The 22,964-nt window shown below is 44.8% G+C and overlaps 1 protein-coding gene across 1 annotated transcript in view; it reads left to right on the top strand.

The window, feature by feature from the left end:
• The window catches only part of kif28 (kinesin family member 28), a 79,090-nt gene extending 63,361 nt beyond the window's left edge, over window positions 1–15,729 (top strand). Inside the window, exons 20-23 of the mRNA XM_070890946.1 lie at window positions 9,303–9,409; window positions 10,863–11,007; window positions 14,443–14,615; window positions 15,562–15,729. Of these exons, the coding sequence (XP_070747047.1) occupies window positions 9,303–9,409; window positions 10,863–11,007; window positions 14,443–14,615; window positions 15,562–15,729 (593 nt within the window). The remainder of the gene's footprint in view (window positions 1–9,302; window positions 9,410–10,862; window positions 11,008–14,442; window positions 14,616–15,561) is intronic.
• The last annotated feature ends 7,235 nt before the right edge of the window (window positions 15,730–22,964 follow it).

The raw sequence follows: 22,964 nt of genomic DNA, 5'->3' as shown, positions 1-22,964 counted from the left end.
CCTGGGGCTCCTGAACTATTTTGGTAACTTTCTTCCCAAATTGAGCACGCTGTTAGAGCCGCTACACGTGCTCCTACGCAAAGGTCGCGAATGGGTCTGGGGGGACAGCCAGGAAAGGGCTTTTGATAGAGCATGCAATTTGTTATGCTCCAACAATCTGTTAACGCTATGTGACCCATGTAAGAAACTTGTTTTAACGTGCAATGCGACGTCCTATGGGGTCGGGTGTGTGTTGCAGCATGTTAATGCCAAGGGTCAGTTACAGCCGGTAGCTTATGCCTCCAGAAGTCTGTCCCAGGCAGAAAGGGGCTACGGGATGTTAGAAAATGAAGTGCTTGCATGTGTATATGCAGTAAAAAAAAATGCACCAGTACCTGTTTGGCAGGAAATTTGAGCTGGAGACAGATCACAAACCCCTAACGTCCCTTTTGGCTGACAACAAGGCCATAAATGCAAATGCGTCGGCCCGTATACAGAGGTGGGCATTCACGTTAACCGCCTATGACTATACAATTCGGCATAGATCGGGCGCTGAAAACTGCACCGATGCACTCAGCAGGCTCCCACTAGCCACCACCGAGGGGGCAGCCGAGCATGCTGCTGAGATGGTCATGGCTGTTGAAAGCGAAGGCTCACCCGTGACAGCCCGTCAGATCAAAGTCTGGACAAATAGAGAAGAAATGGGGACTGGACAGCCACGTACGGGGCATGCCCTGAGGAATTTAAACCATTTCACTGGCGCAAGGATGAACTCTCGATTCAGGCCGATTGCCTACTGTGGGGAAACCGAGTAGTCATGCCCCAGATGGGCAGAGAGGCGTTCATCCGAGAACTCCACAATGAGCACCCGGGCATTGTCATGATGAAGGCAATTGCCAGTTCACACGTTTGGTGGCCAGGGTTAGATGCATACCTGGAAATTTATGCTCGCAGGTGCAACGTGTGTGCCCAGCTGGAGAATGCGCCCAGGGAAGCCCCCCTTAGCCTCTGGTCCTGGCCCGCCAAGCCATGGTCATGCATCCATGTGGACTACGCAGGTCCTTTCATGGGAAAATGTTTTTGGTTGTAGTAGATGCCTACTCCAAATGGATCGAGTGTGACATCCTCAATTCAAGCACATCATCTGCAACAGTAGAAAGTCTATGGGCAATGTTCGCCGCCCATGGTCTACCGGACGTCTTGGTCAGTGACAATGGCCCGTGCTTTACAAGCATTGAGTTCCAGGACTTCATGGCAGGAAATAGTATCAACCATGTCAGAACGGCACCGTTCAAGCCAGTCTCAAACGGTCAGGCGAAACGAGCAGTGTAGATAATCAAACAGGGGATGCTCAGAATCCAAGGGGGTTCCTCCTGTTGGCCAATAGACCCCGACCACACTCACTCACAGGGGTTCCACCCGCAGAGCTGCTAATGAAAAGGACGCTCAAAATCAGGTTATCCCTTATACACCCCACCATGAAAGAAATTGTTGAGAGCAGGCGCAGGTCACAATGTGACTACCATGACGGGAATGCAAGGGCGCGATGTATTGATGTCAATGACCCTGTCTTTGTCCTCAACTACGTTGCAGAGCCCAAATGGCTCGCAGGCACTGTGATTGCCAAAGAGGGGAATAGGATTCTGGTAGTTAAACTCACCAATGGACAAATCTGCCGCAAACACGTGGATCAAACAAAAAGGAGGTTCAGAAGAAGCAGAGGAAGAGCACGATGTAGAGTTCACTCCACCACAGGTGACCAAACACCAGAACCAAGTCACTGTGGGCAGTCCGGACAGACCTGAGGCACCGCAAACAGCAGACACTCAGGTCAGCGCCCAACAACCGGAGCCCCAACTCAGGCGCTCTACAAGGGAGCGTAAACCACTAGAGAGACTTAACCTGTGATCCCAATAAGACTTTGGAGGGGAGGTGATGTCATGTATTCAACTATCATTGTAATCTACGTATAAACTGACCTAAGTTGTACACCGTGAGAACACTGACCACTAGGTGGTGAACTTGTGAGAGACACTCCTAACCTGGACTTTCAGGTATAAAAGGGGAAGCTCCACCCACCTTCATCACTTCAGTGCTGGAATAAAGGTAAGTGATCACAGAGTGACCTTCTCTCTAGTATGGGCCTCGTGTGCATTTATACTGTTTAGTAAGGATATATCACTGGTGCAATCACATCTTTTCTGTAATGTGGTGACCAGAACTGTATGCAGTACTCTATCTGTGGCCTAACTAGTGTTCTATACAGTTCAAGCATAACCCCTTTGCTCTTGTATTCTATGCCTTTGGGTCAAGAGCAATGAATCGTACAAAAGTAATAACATTCTTTGTTGCAATGTATGTTGAAGGGAAATCGATTCCTAAGGATGGGTAGCTCCAGTCAAACAGATATCCCACTTATTTGCATCTTGCTAAAAAGGTATTCATAGTCAAAGTCACATCATAGTACTGTCTCTGAACCTCTGAGTCAGAAGGTTGTGGGTTCAAGTCCCATTCCAGGAACTTGAGCACATAAATCTAGGCTGACACTCCAATGCAATGCTAAGGGAGTGCTGCACTGTCAGAGGTGCCCTCTTTCGGATGAGAAGTTGAACAGAGGTCCCATCTGCTCTCTCGGGTGGACGCAAAAGATCCCATGGCACTATTTCGAAGAAAAGCAGGGAAGTTATCCCTGGTGTCCTCGCCAATATTTATCCCTTCAATCAATGTAACAGAAACAAGTTATCTGGTCATTATCATATTACTGTTTGTGGGAGCTTACTGTGCGCAAATTGGCTGCCACGATTTCTACATCACAACAGTGACTAAACTCCAAAAGTACTTTATAAAGAGCTTTGAGACGTCCGCTGGTCGTGAAAGGCACTATATAAATGCAAGTTTTTTTTTTGCTGTTTCCCTTCCCTTCCTGCCCACCCAAAGTTAGAATCATCTCCTTTCTACACAGGGCCCAGACCAAATGGTCACTGTAACTGACTGGCCAGTTGGAATCCGCAGTGCGTTCTCTGCCGCTGAACTCACTCAACAACCACCGATACATCAATCAGCCCATAAAGCTGCTGCAAAAATCAATCTGCCTTAATTAGCCACTAAACCCCTCTGTATAATGTGTGTTCCTCAGTCTCTCCAGCAATTGAAACGATAACTTAACTACAAGACAGTGCTTCAGTGTTGCAGAGCAGAAGGAGGTGTATTTGTGCCTGTGATATGCCACACATCAAATTTCTAAACTCAACCAAAACCAGCTACTAAGGTGCCTGCTTAGACAGAAATCTAAAAGCAAATGATTGAGGTCATCAATATCCTATCAACCCTCTTCAACTGGTGGGTTCCTCCCCTGCCCGGAGAGTGCCAAAAAGAGATGGACAATTAAATTAAATGTCAAAAGTGATGGGCAAATTTATTCGGAGAATAAAACAGTAGAACTTTTCCTATAATGATGGCATGAGGGGGCTGGGTTCAAACATTGGGGTCAATTTTCTCTCTGAGTGCACCCATCGGTTACCTGACACATCTGACGGGAGGCCAGGTTCAATTTTGAGGGCCAGTCCTTGTGAGCAGGCTCCGAGCGGAAAATGAGTGTCTCGGCACCTGTAGGCTTCGGCCTGCCGCTGGGCCCAATAAAGATAGGTCGTCCGGGGGAGGAGTGAACCCAGTGTGACAGCGGCAGGTTGTTTTAAAAATAAATTACAACTTACCCTTTGGGCTCCTCTTCGGTTAGGAACGGGGCCGGCGCACTTTCCACACGGTACTGTCCTAAAAAAGGGCAATCGGGGTCTGATGTACGTCTTAACCTCTTTAAGTTCTTACAGTGCAATTCCAAGACACACGGCTACATAAAGAAAAAAAGAAACATACAAACATAGAAAATAGGTGCAGGAGTAGGCCATTCGGCCCTTCAAGCCTGCACCACCATTCAATAAGATCATGGCTGATCATTCCCTCAGTATCCCTTTCCCGCTTTCTTTCCATACCCCTTGATCCCTTTAGCCGTAAGGGCCATATCAAACTCCCCCTTGAATATATCCAATGAACTGGCATCAACAACTTTCTGTGGTGGAGAATTCCACAGGTTAACAACTCTCTGAGTGAAGAAGTTCCTCCTCATCTCAGTCCTAAATGGCCCACCCCTTATCCTTAGACTATGTCCCCTGGTTCTGGACTTCCCCAACATCGGGAACATTCTTCCTGCATCTAACCTGTCCCGTCAGAATTTTATATGTTTCTGTGAGATCCCCTCTCATCCTTCTAAATTCCAGTGAATACAGGCCCAGTCGATCCAGTCTCTCCTCATATGTCAGTCCTGCCATCCCGGGAATCAGACTGATGAACCTTCGCTGCACTCTCTCAATAGCAAGAACGTCCTTCCTCAGATTAGGAGACCAAAACTGAACACAATATTCCAGATGAGGCTTCACCAAGGCCCTGTACAACTGCAGTAAGACCTCCCTGCTCCTATACTCAAATCCCCTAGCTATGAAGGCCAACATACCATTTGCCTTCTTCACCACCTGCTGTACTTGCATGCCAACTTTCAATAACTGATATACCATGACACCCAGGTCTCGTTGCACCTCCCCTTTTCCTAATCTGCCGCCATTCAGCTAATATTATGCCTTCGTCGTTTTGCCCCCAAAGTGGATAATCTCACATTTATCCACATTATACTGCATCTGCCATTCATTTGCCCACTCACTTAACCTGTCCAAGTCACCCTGCAGCCTCTTAGCATCCTCCTCACCTCTCACACCACCACCCAGCTTAGTATCATCTGCAAACTTGGAGATATTACACTCAATTCCTTCATCTAAATCATTAATGTATATTGTAAATAGCTGGGGTCCCAGCACTGAGCCCTGCGGCACCCCACGAGTCACTGCCTGCTATTCTGAAAAGGACCCATTTATCCCGACTCTCTGCTTCCTGTCCGCCAACCCGTTCTCTATCCACGCCAGTGCATTACCCCCAATACCACGTGCTTTAATTTTGCACACCAATCTCTTGTGTGGGACCTTGTCAAAAGCCTTTTGAAAGTCCAAATACATCACATCTACTGGTTCTCCCTTGCCCACCCTACCAGTTACATCCTCAAAAAATTCCAGAAGATTTGTCAAGCATGATTACCCTTTCATAAATCCATGCTGATTTGGACCGATCCTGTCACTGCTTTCCAAATGCGCTGCTATTTCATCTTTAATAATTGATTCCAACATTTTCCCCACTACTGATGTCAGGCTAACTGGTCTATAATTACCAGTTTTCTCTCCCTTCTTTTTAAAAAAGTGGTGTATCGATAGACTGTTGGAAAATGATCACCAATGCATCCACTATTTCTAGGGCCACTTCCTTAAGTTCTCTGGGATGCAGACTATCAGGCTGGGGATTTATCGGCTTTCAATCTCATCAATTTCCCCAACATAGTTTCACACCTAATAAGGATTTCCTTCATTCCCTCCTCCTCATTAGACCCTCGGTTCCCTAGTATTTCCGGAAAGTTATTTGTGTCTTCCTTCGTGAAGACAGAACCAAAGTATTTGTTGAGCTGGTCTGCCATTTCTTTGTTCCCCATTATAAATTCACCTGATTCTGACTGCAAGGTACCTACATTAGTCTTCACTAATCTTTTTCTCTTCACATATCTATAGAAGCTTTTGCAGTCAGTTTTTATGTTCCCTGCAAGCTTACTCTCATACTCTCTTTCCCCCCTCCTAATTAAACCCTTTGTCCTCCTCTGCTGAATTCTAAATTTCTCCCAGTCCTCAGGTGCTTTTTCTGGCCAATTTATATGCCTCTTCCTTACATTTAACACTATCCTTAATTTCCCTTGTTAGCCACGGTTGAGCCACCTTCCTCATTTTATTTTTACTCCAGACAGGGATGTACAATTGTTGAAGTTCATCCAGGTGATCTTTAAATGTTTGCCATTGCCTATCTGCCGTTAACCCTTTAAGTATCATTTGCCAGTCTATTCTAGCCAATTCACGTCTCATACCTTCGAAGTTACCTTTCCTTAAGTTCAGGACTCTAGTCTCTGAATTAACTGTATCACTCTCCATCTTAATAAAGAATTCTACCATATTATGGTCACTCTTCCCCAAGGGGCCTCGCACAACAAGATTGCTAATTAGTCCTTTCTCATTACACATCACCCTGTCTAGGATGGCCAGCCTTCTAGTTGGTTCCTCGATATATTGGTCTAGAAAACCATCCCTAATACACTCCAGGAAATCCTCCTCCATCGTATTGCTACCAGTTTGGTTAGCCCAATCTATATGTTGATTAAAGTCGCCCATGATAACTGCTGTACCTTTATTGCACGCATCCCTAATTTCTTGTTTGATGCTGTCCCCAACCTCACTACTACTGTTTGGTGGTCTGTACACAACTCCCACTTTCTGCCCTTTGGTATTCCGTAGCTCCACCCATACAGATTCCACATCATCCAAGTTAATGTCCTTCCTTACTATTGTGTTAATTTCCTCTTTAACCAGCAACGCTACTCCACCTCCTTTTCCTTTCTGTCTATCCTTCCTGAATATTGAATACCCTGGATGTTGAGTTACCAGCCTTGGTCAACCTGAAGCCATGTCTCCGTGAATTATATCATATTCATTAATTGCTGCCTGTGCAGTTAGTTCGTCCACCTTATTACGAATACTCCTCGCATTGAGTCATAGAGTCTTCAGGCTTGTCTTTTTAAGACACTTTGCCCCTTTAGAATTTTCCTGTAATGCGGCCCTTTTTGATTTTTGCCTTGGGTTTCTCTGCCCTCCACTTTTACTTTTCTTCTTTCTATCTTTTGCTTCTGCCCACATTCTGCTTCCCTCTATCTCCCTGCATAAGTTCCCATCTCCCTGCCATATTAGTTTAACTCCTCCCCAACAGCACTAGCAAACACTCCCCCTAGAACATTGGTTCCGGTTCTGCCCAGGTGCAGACCGGTTTGTACTGGTCCCACCTCACCCAGAATTGGTTCCAATGTCCCAAGAATTTGAATCCCTCCCTTCTGCACCACACTTCAAGCCACGTATTCATCTGAACTATCCTGCGATTCCTGCTCTGACTAGCACGTGGCACTGGTAACAATCCTGAGATTACTACCTTTGAGGTCCCACTTTTTAATTTAACTCCTAGCTCCTTAAATTCAGCTTATAGGACCTCATCCCATTTTTTACCGATATCGTTGATACATATATGCACCACGACAACTGGCTGTTCACCCTCCCCCTCTAAAATGTCCTGCAGCTGCTCTGAGACATCCTTGACCCTTGCACCAGGGAGGCAACATACATCCTGGAGTCTCGATTGTGGCCGCAGAATTGTTTATCTATTCCCCTTACAATAGAATTCCCTACCACTATAGCTCTCCCACTCTTTTTTCTGTCCTCCTGTGCAGCAGAGCCACTCACGGTGCCATGAACTTGGCTGCTGCTGCCCTCCGCTGATGAGTCATCCCCCCCAACAGCACCCAAAACGATGTATCTGTTTCGGAGGGGGATGACCGCAGGGGATCCCTGCATTACCTTCCTTCCACTGCTCTTCCTGTTTGTCTGTGTAACCTTTACCTGCGGTATGACCAACTCTCTAAACTTGCTCAGCATCGCAGAGTGAATCCACCCGCAGCTCCAGTGCCGCAATGCGGTCTGTCAGGAGCTGCAGCAGGATACACTTCCTGCACATGTAGTCATCGGGGACACTGGCAGTGTCCCTGAGTTCCCACATAGCACAGGAGGAGCATGACATGTGTCTGAGCTCTCCTGCCAATACTTAACCCCTAGATTAACTTAATTTGGCAACAACAATGATAAATGTTACCTACTGATAAAGAAAAACTACTCACTAATCCCCTTGGCTGTGACGTCACCCTTCGATTTCTTTCTACTTCTTTTTTGCCTTCTCGCCCTGCTGCAGCTGCACTGGCTGGCCTCCTCGATGTCCCGGTCTGCCTCCCGACTCACTGCTAGCCTCCCAACGACTGTTGGGCCTTTTATAGGCCTCCTCGATGTCCCACTCCACCTCCCAACTTGCCTTTGTAGAGCACCTTTCACGACGGACGACTCAAAGCACCTTACAGCCAATGAAGTACTTTTTGAAGTGTAGTCACTGTTGTAATGTAGGAAACGTGGCAGCCAATTTGCACACAGCAAGCTCCCACAAACAGCAATGTGATAATGACCAGATAATCTGTTTTTGCTGTGTTGATTGAGGGATAAATATTGGCCAGGACACCAGGGAGAACTCCCCTCTGCTCTTTTTTGAAATAATGCTATGGGATCTTTTATGTCCATCTGAGAGAGCAGACAGGGCCTCGATTTAACGTCTCATTTGAAAGACAGCACCTCCGACAGTGCAGTGCTCCCTCAGCATTGCACTGGAGTGTCAGCCTAGATTTTTGTGCTCAAGTCTCTGGAGTGGGACTTGAATCCACAACCTTCTGACTCAGAGGTGAGTGTGCCACCCACTGAGCCACAGCTGACACTAAAGTTAAACAACACTGGTAACAACCTTGTTCTTGTGAGACCAATCCATTTAATTCACGAAAAGCAGTCGGCAGTAAATAGCGATTTGCTTTTCTTTTATTGTAACTCCAATTATTTTTTTTATTCGTTCTGGGATGTGAGCGTCACTGGAAAGGCCAGCATTAATTGCCCAACCCTAATTGCCCTTAAGAAGGTGGTGATGAGCTGCCGCCTTGAATCGCTGCAGTCCTTGAGGTGATGGTACTCCCATAGTGCTGTTAGGGAGGGAGTTCCAGGATTTTGACTCACCGATGATGAAGGAACAGTGAGATATTTCCATGACGTTTGGAGGGGAATGTGGAGGTGGTGCTGTTCCCATGCCGTTGTCCTTCTGGGTGATAGAGGTCGTGGATTTGGGAGGTGCTGTCGAAGAAGCCTTGGCGAGTTGCTACAGAACATCTTGTAGACAGAGTGCGCCGGGAGTGGAGGGGCGTAAGTGTTTAAGATGGTGGATGGGGTGCCACTCAAGTGGGCTGCTTTTTCTTGGATGGTATCGAGCTTGGTATGGATTTTAGAAGTCTAGGGGAATCCAGGGGAATGGAGATCGGGCGGAAAAGTGGAGTTGAGGACGATGATTAGCCAAGATCTTATTGAATGGCGGTACATGCTCAAGGGGCTGTCTGACCTACTTCTGCTCCTAATTCTTATGTTCTTGAGTGTTGTTGGAGCTGCACTCATCATTCTGTCCTGTGGGGGTCACCATGTTGGTAAACAGCAAATGAGAGTGAGTGCCAGTATTGTAATTGTATTCTGTCCTCTGGAATTTTGTTTCTTTTTCATGTTACGAAGAGGGTTGTGCAGAGATGGCCTCCTCTTCAGGTGACATAGAAATCACTGACGAAGGCAGCATTGTTATTGACTATGTGAGTCCACAACTGCCCAGCAGCAGTCGTGTGGTAAGTACACTTTTTCGCTCTAATGTATAATATCCTTATAGTTTGCTTTTGTACTAATTGTATTTCACCATGGTTAGGATTTTAAATGCACTGCTTGATAGGGTGTGGATACAGATTCAATAGTAGCTTTCAAAAGAGAATTGGATATATACTTGAAGAAGAAAAAAATTGCAGAGATATGCTGAAAGAGTGGTAGGAATGGGACTAACTGCATTGTCCTTCGAAAGAGCCAGTGCAGACTCGATGGGCCGAATAGCCTCCTTCTATGCTGTAACTATGCTATGATTCCTTGATTTCTGTGCTCTGGTACAGCTCCACAGTGACTGAAGCTGACTGCGTAACTAGTGAACAAAAGGTCGCAAATGAGTTCCAGTCAGCTTCATAAGTGACATTTTCCCTACTGTCTCCTTGTGGAGGGGTGCGTTTGGAAGAGAGACATTAAAGCAATAGGATCTGCCACAACTTGTTTTTGAACTGGTCTATTCACATTTGAAGTGGGTTGTTGTAAATTTGTAACATATAAACTGAGCCAAGCCACAATTTGCATTTATACCAATTTGCCGATGACTCAAAGATTGGTGGCATAGTAAGTAGTATAGACGGGGACATAAAGTTACAAAGAGACATTGATAGCTTAAATACTCTAATAGAATGTTAGCCTTTATAACTAGAGGGCTGGAATATAAAGGGGAGGACGTTTTGCTACAGCTATACAAAGCCCTGGTTAGACCACATCTGGAGTACTGTGTATAGTTCTGAGCATCGCATCTTAGAAAGGATATATTGGCCTTGGAAGGAGGGCAGCGCAGTTTCACCAGAATGTTACCATTTTTTTATGAGGGGAGATTACATAAATTAGGCTTGTGTTCCCCTGGAATATAGAAGGTTAAGGGGTGATCTGATTGAGGTATTTTTAGGATTTTGAAAGAAATTAATAGGGTAGAGAGAAACATTTTCCGCTGTTGGGGAAGTCTAGGACAAGGGGACACAAACTTAAAATCAGATCGAGGCCATTCAGGAGAGAAGTTAGGAAACACTTCGCACAAAGGGTGGTAGAAGTGTAGAGCTCTCCCATAAAAATCAGTAGATGCTAGGTAGAAGGGCCCACCCTGGAACCAACGCAGCTACTTTTTAGCCTTTGGTGGTGGTCCTAAATGCCAGCCCACACATAATGGTACAGCTTAGAAATGCTTTTCTAGTGAATTAGTACAATTCAATTAAATGGATCTGTTGTTGCCAAACATCCCCCAAAAAAACAAGATGGTTTGGATCTCTGTGCTTTATTTTTGACAAGTTGCATGTTTTATTAAAATTATGAGAAGAATTGCCACCTTACCAGACGATGTTTGTAACACCCTACTTTGTGCGTTGCAGGAAACTCAATACAGGTGGGAAAACAAATATAATACATTCTGTACAACATGTCATGATCAAATTTCTTGTCCAATTGCAGGAGATGGGCAATGACCAGCTCTCCGAACTTTCTGTCAAGTTATCGAAGTTGGAGCAGGAGATTGAACTTCTGAGAGATGTCAACAGAACCTTAAGCAAAGAGAATGTCACCCTGAAGGGCACCTTACAGAGAATGACGAGTGATGGTATGAAGAACTAGCAGAGTATATTGTGATGCCCGCTGCAACTTAGCTCAGGCTGAAGAGCAAACACTCCCTCTATATCACTGTTCCATTTACCACAATGTACATCACCAAGCATAAGATCAGGTTCTGCTTAACATAAACCACAGGGACCAAGATCTAAGTTCGCAGCTTCTTTCTCATACACAATAATCTATAGGAACATACGAACAGGATAAGCTATTCAGCCCATCGAACCTGTTCAGCCATTCAATTAGGTCAAATTTCCTACATTAGAACAGTGACTACACTCCAAAAGTACTTAATTGGCTGTAAAGCGCTTTGAGACGTCCGGTGATCGTGAAAGGCGCTATATAAATCCAAGTCTTTCTTTTTTTAGGTAATGGCTGATCTGTACACCTCATCTCCATGGACCTGCCTTTGTTCCATAACCCTTGATACCCTTACCTAACCAAAGTCTATCGATCTCAGTCTTGAACATTTCAATTGACCCAGCATTTACAACCTTTTGGGGGAGCGAGTTCCACATTTCCACTACCCTTTTGTGTGAAAAAAAACTGCTGCCTGATTTCACTCCTAACTGGCCCAGCCCTAACTTTACGATTATGCTCTCTTGTTCTGGATTCCCTCCACCAGAGGGAATAGTTTCTCTCCATCTAAACTGTTGAATTCTTTCATCATTTTAAGCACGTCAATTAGATTACCCATCAAGCTTCTAAACTCAAGGAAATACAAGCCAAGGTTATGCAACCTGGCCTCATAATTTAACCCGTTAAGCCCTGGTATAATTCTGGGGGAATCTGCACTGTACCCTTTACAAGGCCAATATATCCATCCTGAGGATCGGTGCCCCAAACTGGATGCAGTACTCCAAATGGGGTCTGATCAAAGTTCTGTACAACTGAAGTACAGGTTGAACCTCCCTTATCCAGAATTCCCTTATCCGGAACCAACCCTCGTCCAGAATCATTCCTGGCCATCAGGTGGCATATGCGCAGAACTCCGACACGAACAAATTGAAGTCCTTCCTCGCTATCAACTCCCGCAAACACTGGCCTGACCCCGCAATCCACTGTCCCCCCCTCCCTAATGATCTCTCTGCCGCACTCCCACCCCCAAGCCAGTCAGCCCCGATATCCCCTTGCTCAGTACCTGTACCATCCAATTTAACGTGACCACCCCTCATCCGGAAAAATCCCTCATCCTGAATAGGCCAGGTCCCAAGGGTGCCGGATAAAGGAGGTTCAATCTGTATCACTTCCACAGTTTTAAATTCCAACCAAACAAACAGAGGTCGAGCATCTTTCCATAAGGGAGAAAAAAAAAAATCCAACGTATTCATTCCCAGAACCTTATACTTTTTCCTCCTACAGTTCATAAGATACAAGCTTGGTAATAGGTAAACATGACATATTCATTTACATGTCCTTATTTCCTATTTTTTCCACCAAGATAAGTATAGATGCAAGTGCCCATTTTACTTCAGAAAGATGAACATAATCCCAAGTGGCCATTTTACTCATGAAGCTCGTGCTTCCATAGTAACTGGAGCTTGGCCCTTCGCCTCGGTTTCTCAATAAGAAATATCTTTGCCATGACTGGTCCCCTTACGGCTAAGGGGATCAAGGGGTATGGAGAGAAAGCAGGAAAGGGGTACTGAGGGAATGATCAACCATGATCTTATTGAATGGCGGTGCAGGCTCGAAGGGCCGAATGGCCTACTCCTGCACCTATTTTCTATGTCTATGTTTCTAATGCTCAGCTTCATTGCTGGAATCATGAGAGCAAGCCATTTGTTCACCCACCCGTTCAACTTCAGGACATGACCTGGAAAGACCTGTATGGAGGATGAAAAGAATAGAGATTTTTTTTAGACTTGGGGGGGCAGGACGGAAAATTACATTGGGGTCTCAGCCATGCCACTTGACCTCTGAAGCTACCACCTGTTTCCGACGGGAGCATCAGTTACCAGAATGCAGCTTTACCAAAAAATTGGGCTGGACGTCAATGCAGCAGTTAGTCAGCGCAACTACACGCTGCTTGATTTTGACTCTGCTATTGTTCCTTTCCTAAACGCAAATGGGGCAGTAGTGACATACAAAAGCAAAATACTGTGGATGCTGAAATCTGGAATAAAAACAGAAAATGCTGGTAATCTCAGCAGGTCAGGCAGCATCTGTGGAGAGGAAGCAGAGTTAACATTTCGGGCCGCTGACCCTTTGTCAGAACATAGTGACATAGTTTGATATAGTGTATATGGATTTTAGCGAGGCTTTTGATAAGGTCCCACATGGCAGACTGGTCACGAAAGTAAAAGCCCATGGGATCCAAGGTAAAGTGGCAAGTTGGATCCAAAATTGGCTCAGAGGCAAGAAGCACAGGGTAATGATTGATGGGTGTCTCCAATGAGGTTCTGCAAGGCTCAGTACTAGGTCCCTTGCTTTTTCTGATATATGTCAATGATTTAGACTTGAATATAGGGGGTATGATTAAGAAGTTTGCAGATGATACAAAAATTGGCTGTGTGGTTGATAATGAAGAAGAAAGCTGTGGACTGCAGGAAGATATCAATGAATTAGTCAGGTGGGCAGAACGGTGGCAAATGGAATTCAATCCGGAGAATTGTGAGGTAATGCATTTGGGGAGGGTTAACAAGGCAAGGGAATACATGTTAACTGGTAGGACACTGAGAAGTGTAGAGGAACAAAGGGATCTTGGAGTGCATGTCCTCAGATCCCTGAAGGTAGCAGGCCAGGTAGGTTAGGTGGTTAAGAAGGCATACGGACGGAGACGGCTTGAACTGTATGAAACACAGGTCAGGCCACAGCTAGAGTACTGTGTACAGTTCTGGTCACTACATTACAGGAAAGATGTGATTGCACTGGAGAGGGTACAGAGGAGATTTATGAAGGTTTTGCCTGGACTGGAGAAATTTAGCTATGAGGAAAGATTGGATAGGCTGGCTTTGTTTTTTTTGGAACAGAGGAGGCTGAGGGAAGACCTTATTGCAGTGTATAAAATTATGAGGGACCTGGATAGAGTGGATAGGAAGAACCTATTTCCCTTAGCAGAGGGTCAACAACCAGGGGACATAGATTTAAAGTAATTGGAATGAGGTTAAGAGGGAATTTGAGGGGAAATATTTTCACCCAAAGGGTGGTGGGGGTCTGGAACTCACTGCCTGAAAGGATGCTAGAGGCAGAAACCCTCACCACATTTAAAAAGTACATGGATATGCACTTGAAGTGCCGTAACCTACAAGGCTACAGACCAACAACTGGAAAGTGGGATTAAGTTGGATTGCTCTTTGTCAGCCGATGTGGCCACGATGGGTTGATATGGCCTCCTTCCTGCTGTAAATTTCTATGATTCTATGACATGAATTTTCCTCCCCACCCCCCGGGTCTTATTTCTTGATCTCACTTTGTTTTCCTGTAGCCTCAAGGCCCGAGGAGAAGTCTTTCCACCAAATGAACATACAAGCCTTTGGCTGCAGAGGTACACCCAAGGCCAGCTACGAAGTTGAATTTGCTAAGGCTCTTAAAACATTTTACCAAAGCATGAACAGGGTGCGAAGCCAACTGTTGGGATTGAGGCGGCATCGACCACCGGTATGTTTGGTGCAAGTTCAATTCTTAAACTTGCCTGGTTGCACATGCAACAAGTGTAAATGAGATATGGGTCTTGCAGGACGTATTGGTGCAGAAATCGCGGTCGGATACTTCCGACCTGAAAAAAATCTACGAACTACCTGGCGGTCCGGGAGGTTTGGAGACTTGTGGTCCTGGGCCCTCTACGTGTAGGCCTGTGTGGAGGCCCACGTATCTCAGGGACGTAGGCGTTTCGTAAGCGTCCCTGGGATCACCTCAGCCGGCCCAACCAATCAAAGTAGGGGTATTTCCATTCATACTTGTGGTGAGTTCCGTGCCTACTGAATCATTATAAGTATGAATGGGAATACCCCCAAAAACACTTAAAATATATATTTTAAAAACATCACATTTAACATTAATCAAACTGGAATTTAATTAACTTAAAACAAAAATTAAATTTTTTGAAAAATAAATTTACCTATTTTAAAGGGTCCAAAAATAAACGTGCCTTATTTCACAGGTTTTTAAATATTTAAATTATTGAAAAAAAAAGTATTTTTCTGCCCTTTAAAAGACTTGCGCTGATAAAAGCAGGCCTTACGTTTGTTTTTTAGATCCTTTAAAATATGTAACTTTATTTTCCTTGACAGATCGCAAGTTGCGGGTTTAGGTGCATGCGCAGTGCACACCTAAATGCGTAACTTGCAGGGCCCCTATGGGTGCGTGTACGCACCCGTAGGGGCCGCAAATTCAGCCCGATTGATTCACTCTTGGCCTTCTGCTCAGTGACACAGTGCACGTGTTTGAGGCTGCGATTCTCACCATTGCAGATTCCCCATCTTAGCTGTGCAGTGGTGGGAGGTGATAAGCAGACATCAAGCACTGTGGGCAGTATTTCAATCATGTCAAACAGTACATGTATTTTTCCACATCTGGTTCATTGATTTTACCATGTATGTTGCAGGATGAAGATGATGTTGAAATGCTGCGAATATATCTAGACAAGCAAACTCAGGTGATAAAGGATTTTGGGGATTGTCTTGAATCGTGCACTAACACTCTGAAGAATGATGTCAGCCTCATTGTTAAGAAAAAGAGGGAGCGCACCCTGTGCAGCTCTATGACTAAGTGAAGTCAAGTCCTACTCGACACAATGAATCCTCTCGAGGGGAAATGAGGGAGGCAGCCACTGACTCCTCTTTCCAAAACAAAATTGTTTTTCTTTTAGGATGCGTTTATTTGTACTAACTGAAAGGCAGCTGTTTCTCTGATTGGCTCTCCATTATCACATGACCTATTGCTGATTGGTCTTTTTGGAGGATAAGCCACACACTGACGTTCCTCTGGAATGTGTAACTGGAGCCACCCAGCCCAAGTTCTGACTGACTTTCCAATTTGTAATTCGATCCATTTTGATTTCAGAAGCCAGAGGACAGATCACCCCAAAAGCCACCAAGTTCCAGCCGAGTCCCTTACCCCAGCGCAAGTGCTGCCTCCCACAGCCGAAGTCCCTTACCCCAGCGCAAATGCATCCCTCCCCAGCCAAAGTCCCTTATCTAAGCGCAAGACCTTATACCTCCCCCCCACCCCCCCGCCACAGATGGAGCATTTTGTGCGGATTGTTAACCGGTTTATTGGTTAAGTATGAAGTGAATAGTGACCATGTCGTGACTTCTGGATTTCACCACCCCAACGATGTACCTTGTAGCACACGCACTGAGCTTGCACGCACCAGGGGATTGGAAGAACGTGATCCGTCTTCCCTGAGTTCCCTCTCTCCCTCCAATTTCCCCCCCCCCTCCCACATCTCGTTCTCTCTTCCCCTCCCCTCCCCAAGCTTGCTCTCTCTTTCCCCCCTCCCCCACAGATCTCTCTCTCTCTCTCCACCCCCCCCCCCAAGCTCTCCCTCTCTCTACCCAGTATCTCTCTCTTTCCCCGCCACCCCCCCACCCCCATGGCTCTCTCTCTTTCTCCACCCCGCCTCTCTCTCTCTCTCTCATGGAGCACTTTGTGGTGCCGCTTGACTCTTCCCTCAACCTAGCGCTGAATGAGAAATGAACTGCTTCTCTCTCTCTCCCCGCCAGATGCATGCGCAGAAAAGGGTTAGTGTAAATTGTGCTGGGGGGTGGGGCAGAGTCCGTGACTATTTGTCCTAAGTCTCGCGTCTGCGCATGCGTCAAGCGAGAGTTAAGACATAGTCATTCCGTTTCTTTTACTGGGCAAGTAAGGTCCAGCTCTCTGTTCAATGATAACTACATATTCACTTCCTTTTATATAAAGGGGGGCATTGCCCCTCCCTATCTCTGTAATATCCTCCAGCCCTACAACCCCCAGATTTCTGCGTTCCTCCAATTCTGGCCTCTTGTGCATCCCCTATTTTAATCACTCCACCATTCGCAGCTGTGCCTTCAGCCGCTTGGACCCAAAGTTCTGGAATTTCCTCCCTAAACCTCTCCGCCTCTCTTTCCTCCTTTAAGACGCTCCTTAAAAACCTACCTCGTTGACCTGTTCTAATGTCTCCTCCTTTGACTCGGTGTGAATTGTTGTCAGGTAATGCTCCGTGAAGCATCTTTGAATGTTTTGCTCTGTCAAAGGTGCTATATGAATGCATTGTTGTTTTTGTTATAAAAGAGGTCATTTTAAGTACCTGGCAAGGGAGACTTACTTTCTTGCAGCACAGACTCATAAAATCACCCCAGTGATATGTTATTAGAAAGATGAACATAATCCCAAATGCTAGGAGGTATACAAAGATTAGTTGTCAGGTAATGTACCCACATTTGTTAAAGGGGCATTCAATTTTCTGAAGCCTTCATTCCCTCTATTTACCCATCCTTTCTCTGGTCAGATAGATTGTTCACCAAAGTGAAGTAAAACCCTGTGGAGTACAGCCAAGAAGCTGCCAATCTCGGGAAAGTTCCAACAATGCATAGTTTTTAATTGAGCTCAGGACCTAACCAGACAACTTCCCACAGGAAGTACCTGAGCAGCCATCTTAAAGGTGCAGGCCAAGTTAGCGGCTTAAAATCTCGATCTTGCTTCACCCTTGAGCAATGTCACAGATCATCAGATTTAACACAACTGGAGTACGCATAAAATAGTAATAAATCATCACTGAACAATTTAAAAGATAGTCATTCCTCTGACTTCGATAACCTGGTCTCTCCAAATGGGGAATTTCTAAGCAACTTGCGGCACAGAGAAATGTCCCTCAGCACAGGGAATAGTAGCATAATGGTTCTGTTACTGGACTAGTAATCCAGAGACCTGCACTAGTGATCCGGAGATGCGAGTTCAAATTCCACCACGGCAACTGTGGAATTTAAATTCAGTTAATTAAATATGTCTGGAATAAAAAACTAATGGTGACCATGAAATTACCTGATTGTCGTAAAAACCCATCTGGTTCACTAATGTCCTTTAGGGAAGAAAATCTGCAGTCTTTACCTGGTCTGGCCTATATGTGATTCCAGACTCCAGTAATGTGGTTGACTCTTAATGAATTGCCCTCTGTGGTTCAAGGCTCACCACTTGCCAGTGACGCCCACATCCCACAAACATTTTTAAAAAAAAGCAACAGCAATTAGCCTCTGCTTTACCGCAGGAATTCCTTATTTAGATCACTTGGCCAAAGGGAGTCTATATTAACAACTAAATATCACAACTGTGCTCCAGTCCAGACCCTAGATTACCCCTGAGCAACACCAACTACTAGAAATAAAAACAATGTTGGAAATGCACAGCAGGACAATACGCAGCTGAAATAGGATAATCTAAAAGCTTCAGGTTGGATGCTTCAACAGAATGCCAATATTTTAGAGCCAGTCAGCTGGCTTATTTTACACCCATTCATCAATATCCTATTTCAGGAATTCCTGCGAAATAAACTCTTTCATTAATAAATAAACTGTTTCCCACATTACAACAGTGACTGCACTTCAATTGGCTGTAAAGCGCTTTGAGACATCTGGTGGTCATGAAAGGCGCTATATCAATGCAAGTCTTTTTATATTCAATTTCTGTTCACTTAACGGGAATTGGCTATATTAGAGAGAGGACTGTAAAGACTAGGAGCCGGTTATGGTAAGAACAATTGCTCAGTTTTAATACCATGTTTCTATGATTGGTTTTAAATCTTGTACTGAATTTCTAGTCAAGATAGTTAACTTGTACTCGCACTCACTTTTTTGCAAGTCTTAAATAAAAGTTTGAAACTAAAAGGTTGTTAGGAGTTTTACAATCAACACAATGATCAGCGCTCAACACGATTCCAAGAGACAGGATTTAATTATTGCTATTGTTAATAAATTACCATTTATCAAAGGTTTCCAGCTTTCACCTAACATGCTTATTACTTGAAAATTTCACAATCTAATTGTAGCACAAAATACTCAAGAAAACATTTCCACCTGGTTAGGAGCAACAATAGGCAATTGGGCCATGGCATCCATCTCTCTCTCATTCTTTCAATGGGAGTGGCAAATTGCAATATAGGTGAAAGCTGGGTGCCGTATTCAAAAATTATGCAAGAAATCAATCATTCTTTTCAACAATAAAATAACTTTCCATGTGTCAATCTTAACTTCGCTTTCACCTTTTAAGTGTTGATATAGATCCTTTGAGCACCATAGTCTATGTGTCTATTAAATGCTCTTTTAAATCCTCTCGTCTCTGAAGGTCGTGGGTTCAAGTCCCACTCCAGAGACTTGAGCACAAAAATCTAGGCTGGCATTCCAGTGCATTGCTGAGGGACTGCTGCACTGTTGGTGGTGCCATCTTTCAGATGAGACGTTAACCAAGGCTCTGTTTGTACTCTCAGGTGGACGTAAAAGATCCCGTGGCAGTATTTCAAAGAAGAGCTGAGGAGTTATCCTCAGTGTCCTGGCCAATATTTATTCCTCAATCAACATTAAAACAAATGATCTGGTCATGATCACATTGGTGTTTGTGGGAGCTTGCTGTGCGAAAATTAGCTACTGCGTACCCCACATTACAACAGTGACTACACTTCAAAAAAGTACTTCCTTGGCTGTGAAGCATTTTAGGACATTTAGTAGTCGTGAAAGATGCTATATAAATGCAAGTTTTTCTTTAATAATTCATTCTTGGGATATGAGCGGCACTGGCAAGGCTGGCATTTATTGCTCATCCCTAGTTGCCCTTGGGAAGGTGATCTTGAACAGTAGGAGTTCATGTAGTGAAGTTGGTCGAACAATTGTTAGGTAGGGAGTTCCAGTATTTTGACCAAGTGACAATGAAGGAATGGTGCTATATGTCCAAATTAGGATGGTGTGTGACTTGGAGGGGACAGTGGTCCCATTCACTTGCTGCCCTTCTACTAGATGGTGGAAGTTGCGGGTTTGGGAAATGCTGCCCAAGAACCCTTGGCGAGTTATTGCAGTGCATCCTGGGGAAAGTAAACACTGTCGGCACGGTGTGTCAGTTGGAGGGAGTGAATGTTTAAGCTGATGGATGGGTGCCAATCAAGCAGACTGCTTTGTCCAAGATGGTGTTGAGCATGAGTGTTGTTAGAGCTGCACTCATCCAGGCAAGTGGAGAGTATTCCATCACACTCTTGACTTGTGCCTTGTAGGTGGTGGAGAGGTTTTGAGAAGTCAAGTGAACCATTTGCCATAGAATACCCAGCCTCTGACCTATTGCAGTAGCAACGGTATTTTTGTTGCTGGTGCAGTTGAGATTCTAGTCACTGGATGTTAATGGTGGGGGACTCAATGATGGTAATGCCATTCATTGAGTGTCTTGTTGGAGATGGTCATTGTCTGGCAACAGTCATTTTGCTCATCAACCCCATTCCTTCCACAGATCCTTTATAGAGCAATCTATCATAGATTGTACCACATCCATTTAGTCTGCTGAGCAATGGTTCTGCAATGCTTATCTCTGCTTCCTCCCAAAACATCCATTAAGCAAACTCTAGCCTACTTATCTAACATTATACATGTTGATCGGTTGCCTTCCTTGGCAGATTTCCAGTAGCACAGGAACTACTGTTCCAAACAATCATAATTTAAAATACCTGTGACTAGACAAGGAGCTGTTCTTGGTAACAATTTACAGTGAAGTGAAGTTGAATAGCCATTTGGAGAACTATTATGTAATCTATTTTGTGAAATGGTTTTTCATTGTTTTATTTCCTTCTTGGTGATCTACTTTTTGTTTTTACTTGTGTACACTATTTTAAATATAGATATATTTGTTTTTCTAAATTTAAGCTACTCAAGAGCCCAGTGTTTTTTTTCCCTGTGCTTTTGCAATTATCTCTTCTACCTTCCTTGATGCAGTACAGTTCCAGTATTTCCCCAAAAGGCTCATTATTTCTATGTGAACCTTCAGCCGTCTAGAAACATAGAAAATAGGTGCAGGAGTAGGCCATTCGGCCCTTCGAGCCTGCTCCACCATTCAATAAGATCATGGCTGATCATTCCCTCGGAACCCCTTTCCTGCTTTCTCTCCATACCCTTTGATCCCTTTAACTGTAAGGGCCACATCTAACTCCCTCTTGAATATATCCAATGAACTGGCAACAACAACTCTCTGCGGTAGGGAATTCCACAGGTTAACAACTCTCTGAGTGAAGAAGTTTCTCCTCATCTCAGTCCTAAATGGCCTACCTCTTATCGTAAGACTATGTCCCCTGGTTCTGGACTTCCCCATCATCGGAAACATTCTTCCCGCATCAAGAAAGACTGGATCAACTGGGCTTGTATTCACTGGAGTTCAGAAGAGTGAGAGGGGACCTCATAGAAACGTTTAAAATTCTGACGGGTTTGGACAGGTTGGATGCAGGAAGAATATTCCCAATGTTGGGGAAGTCCAGAACTAGGGGTCACAGTCTAAGGATAAGGGGTAAGCCATTTAGGACCGAGATAAGGAGAAACTTCTTCACCCAGAGAGTGGTAAACCTGTGGAATTCTCTACCACAGAAAGTAGTTGAGGCCAATTCACTAAATATATTCAAAAGGGAGTTAGATGAAGTCCTTGCTACTCGGGGGATCAAGGGGTATGGTGTGAAAGCAGGAAGTGGGTACTGAAGTTTCATGTTCAGCCATGAACTCATTGAATGGCGGTGCAGGCTAGAAGGGCTGAATGGCCTGCTCCTGCACCTATTTTCTATGTTTCTATGTAACTTGTCCAGTCCCGTCAGAATCTTCTGAGATCCCCTCATCCTTCTAAACTCCAGTGTACAAAGGCCCAGTCGATCCAATCTCTCCTCATATGTCAGTCCTGCCATCCCTGGAATCAGTCTGGTGAACCTTCGCTGCACTCCCTCAATAGCAAGAATATCCTTCCTCAGATTAGGAGACCAAAACTGAACACAATATTCCAGGTGAGGCCTCACCAAGGCCCTGTACAACTGCAGTAAGACCTCCCTGCTTCTATACTCAAATCCCCTAGCTATGAAGGCCAACATACCATTTGCCTTCTTCACCACCTGCTGTACCTGCATGCCCACTTTCAATGACTGATGAATCATAACACCCAGGTCTCGTTGCACCTCCCCTTTTCCTAATCTGCCACCATTCAGATAATATTCTGCCGTTGTGTTTTTGCCCCCAAACCGGATAACCTCACATTTATCCACATTATACTGCATCTGCCATGCATTTGCCCACTCATGCAGCCTTTTAGCGTCTTCCTCACAGCTCGCACCGCCACCCAGTTTAGTGTCATCTGCAAACTTGGAGATATTACACTCAATTCCTTCATCTAAATCATTGATGTATATTGTGAAGAGCTGGGGTCCCAGCACTGAGCCCTGCGGCACCCCACTAGTCACTGACTGCCATTCTGAAAAGGGCCCGTTTATCCCGACTCTCTGCTTCCTGCCTGCCAACCAGTTCTCTATCCACGTCAGTACGTTACCCCCAATACCATGTGCTTTGATTTTGCATACCAATCTCTTGTGTGGGACCTTGTCAAAAGCCTTTTGAAAGTCCAAATACACCATATCCACTGGTTCTCCCTTGTCAACTCTACTAGTTACATCCTCAAAAAATTCCAGAAAGTTTGTCAAGTATGATTTCTCTTTCATAAATCCATGCTGACTTGGACCGATCCTGTCACTGCTTTCCAAATGCACTGCTATTTCATCTTTAATAATTGATTCCAACATTTTCCCCACTACTGATGTCCAGCTAACCGGTCGAGAATTACCTGTTTTCTCTCTCCCTCCTTTTTTTTTAAAAACAGTGGTGTTACATTAGCTACCCTCCAGTCCATGGGAACTGATCTGGAGTCGATAAGACTGTTGGAAAATGATCACCAATGCATCCACTATTTTTATGGCCACTTCCTTAAGTCCTCTGGGATACAGACTATTGGGCCCCGGGGATTTTTCGGCCTTCA

Source organism: Pristiophorus japonicus, chromosome 9 (assembly GCF_044704955.1).
Source record: "Pristiophorus japonicus isolate sPriJap1 chromosome 9, sPriJap1.hap1, whole genome shotgun sequence".
NCBI lineage: Eukaryota > Metazoa > Chordata > Chondrichthyes > Pristiophoridae > Pristiophorus > Pristiophorus japonicus.
This window is presented reverse-complemented; position numbering and strand designations above follow the sequence as displayed.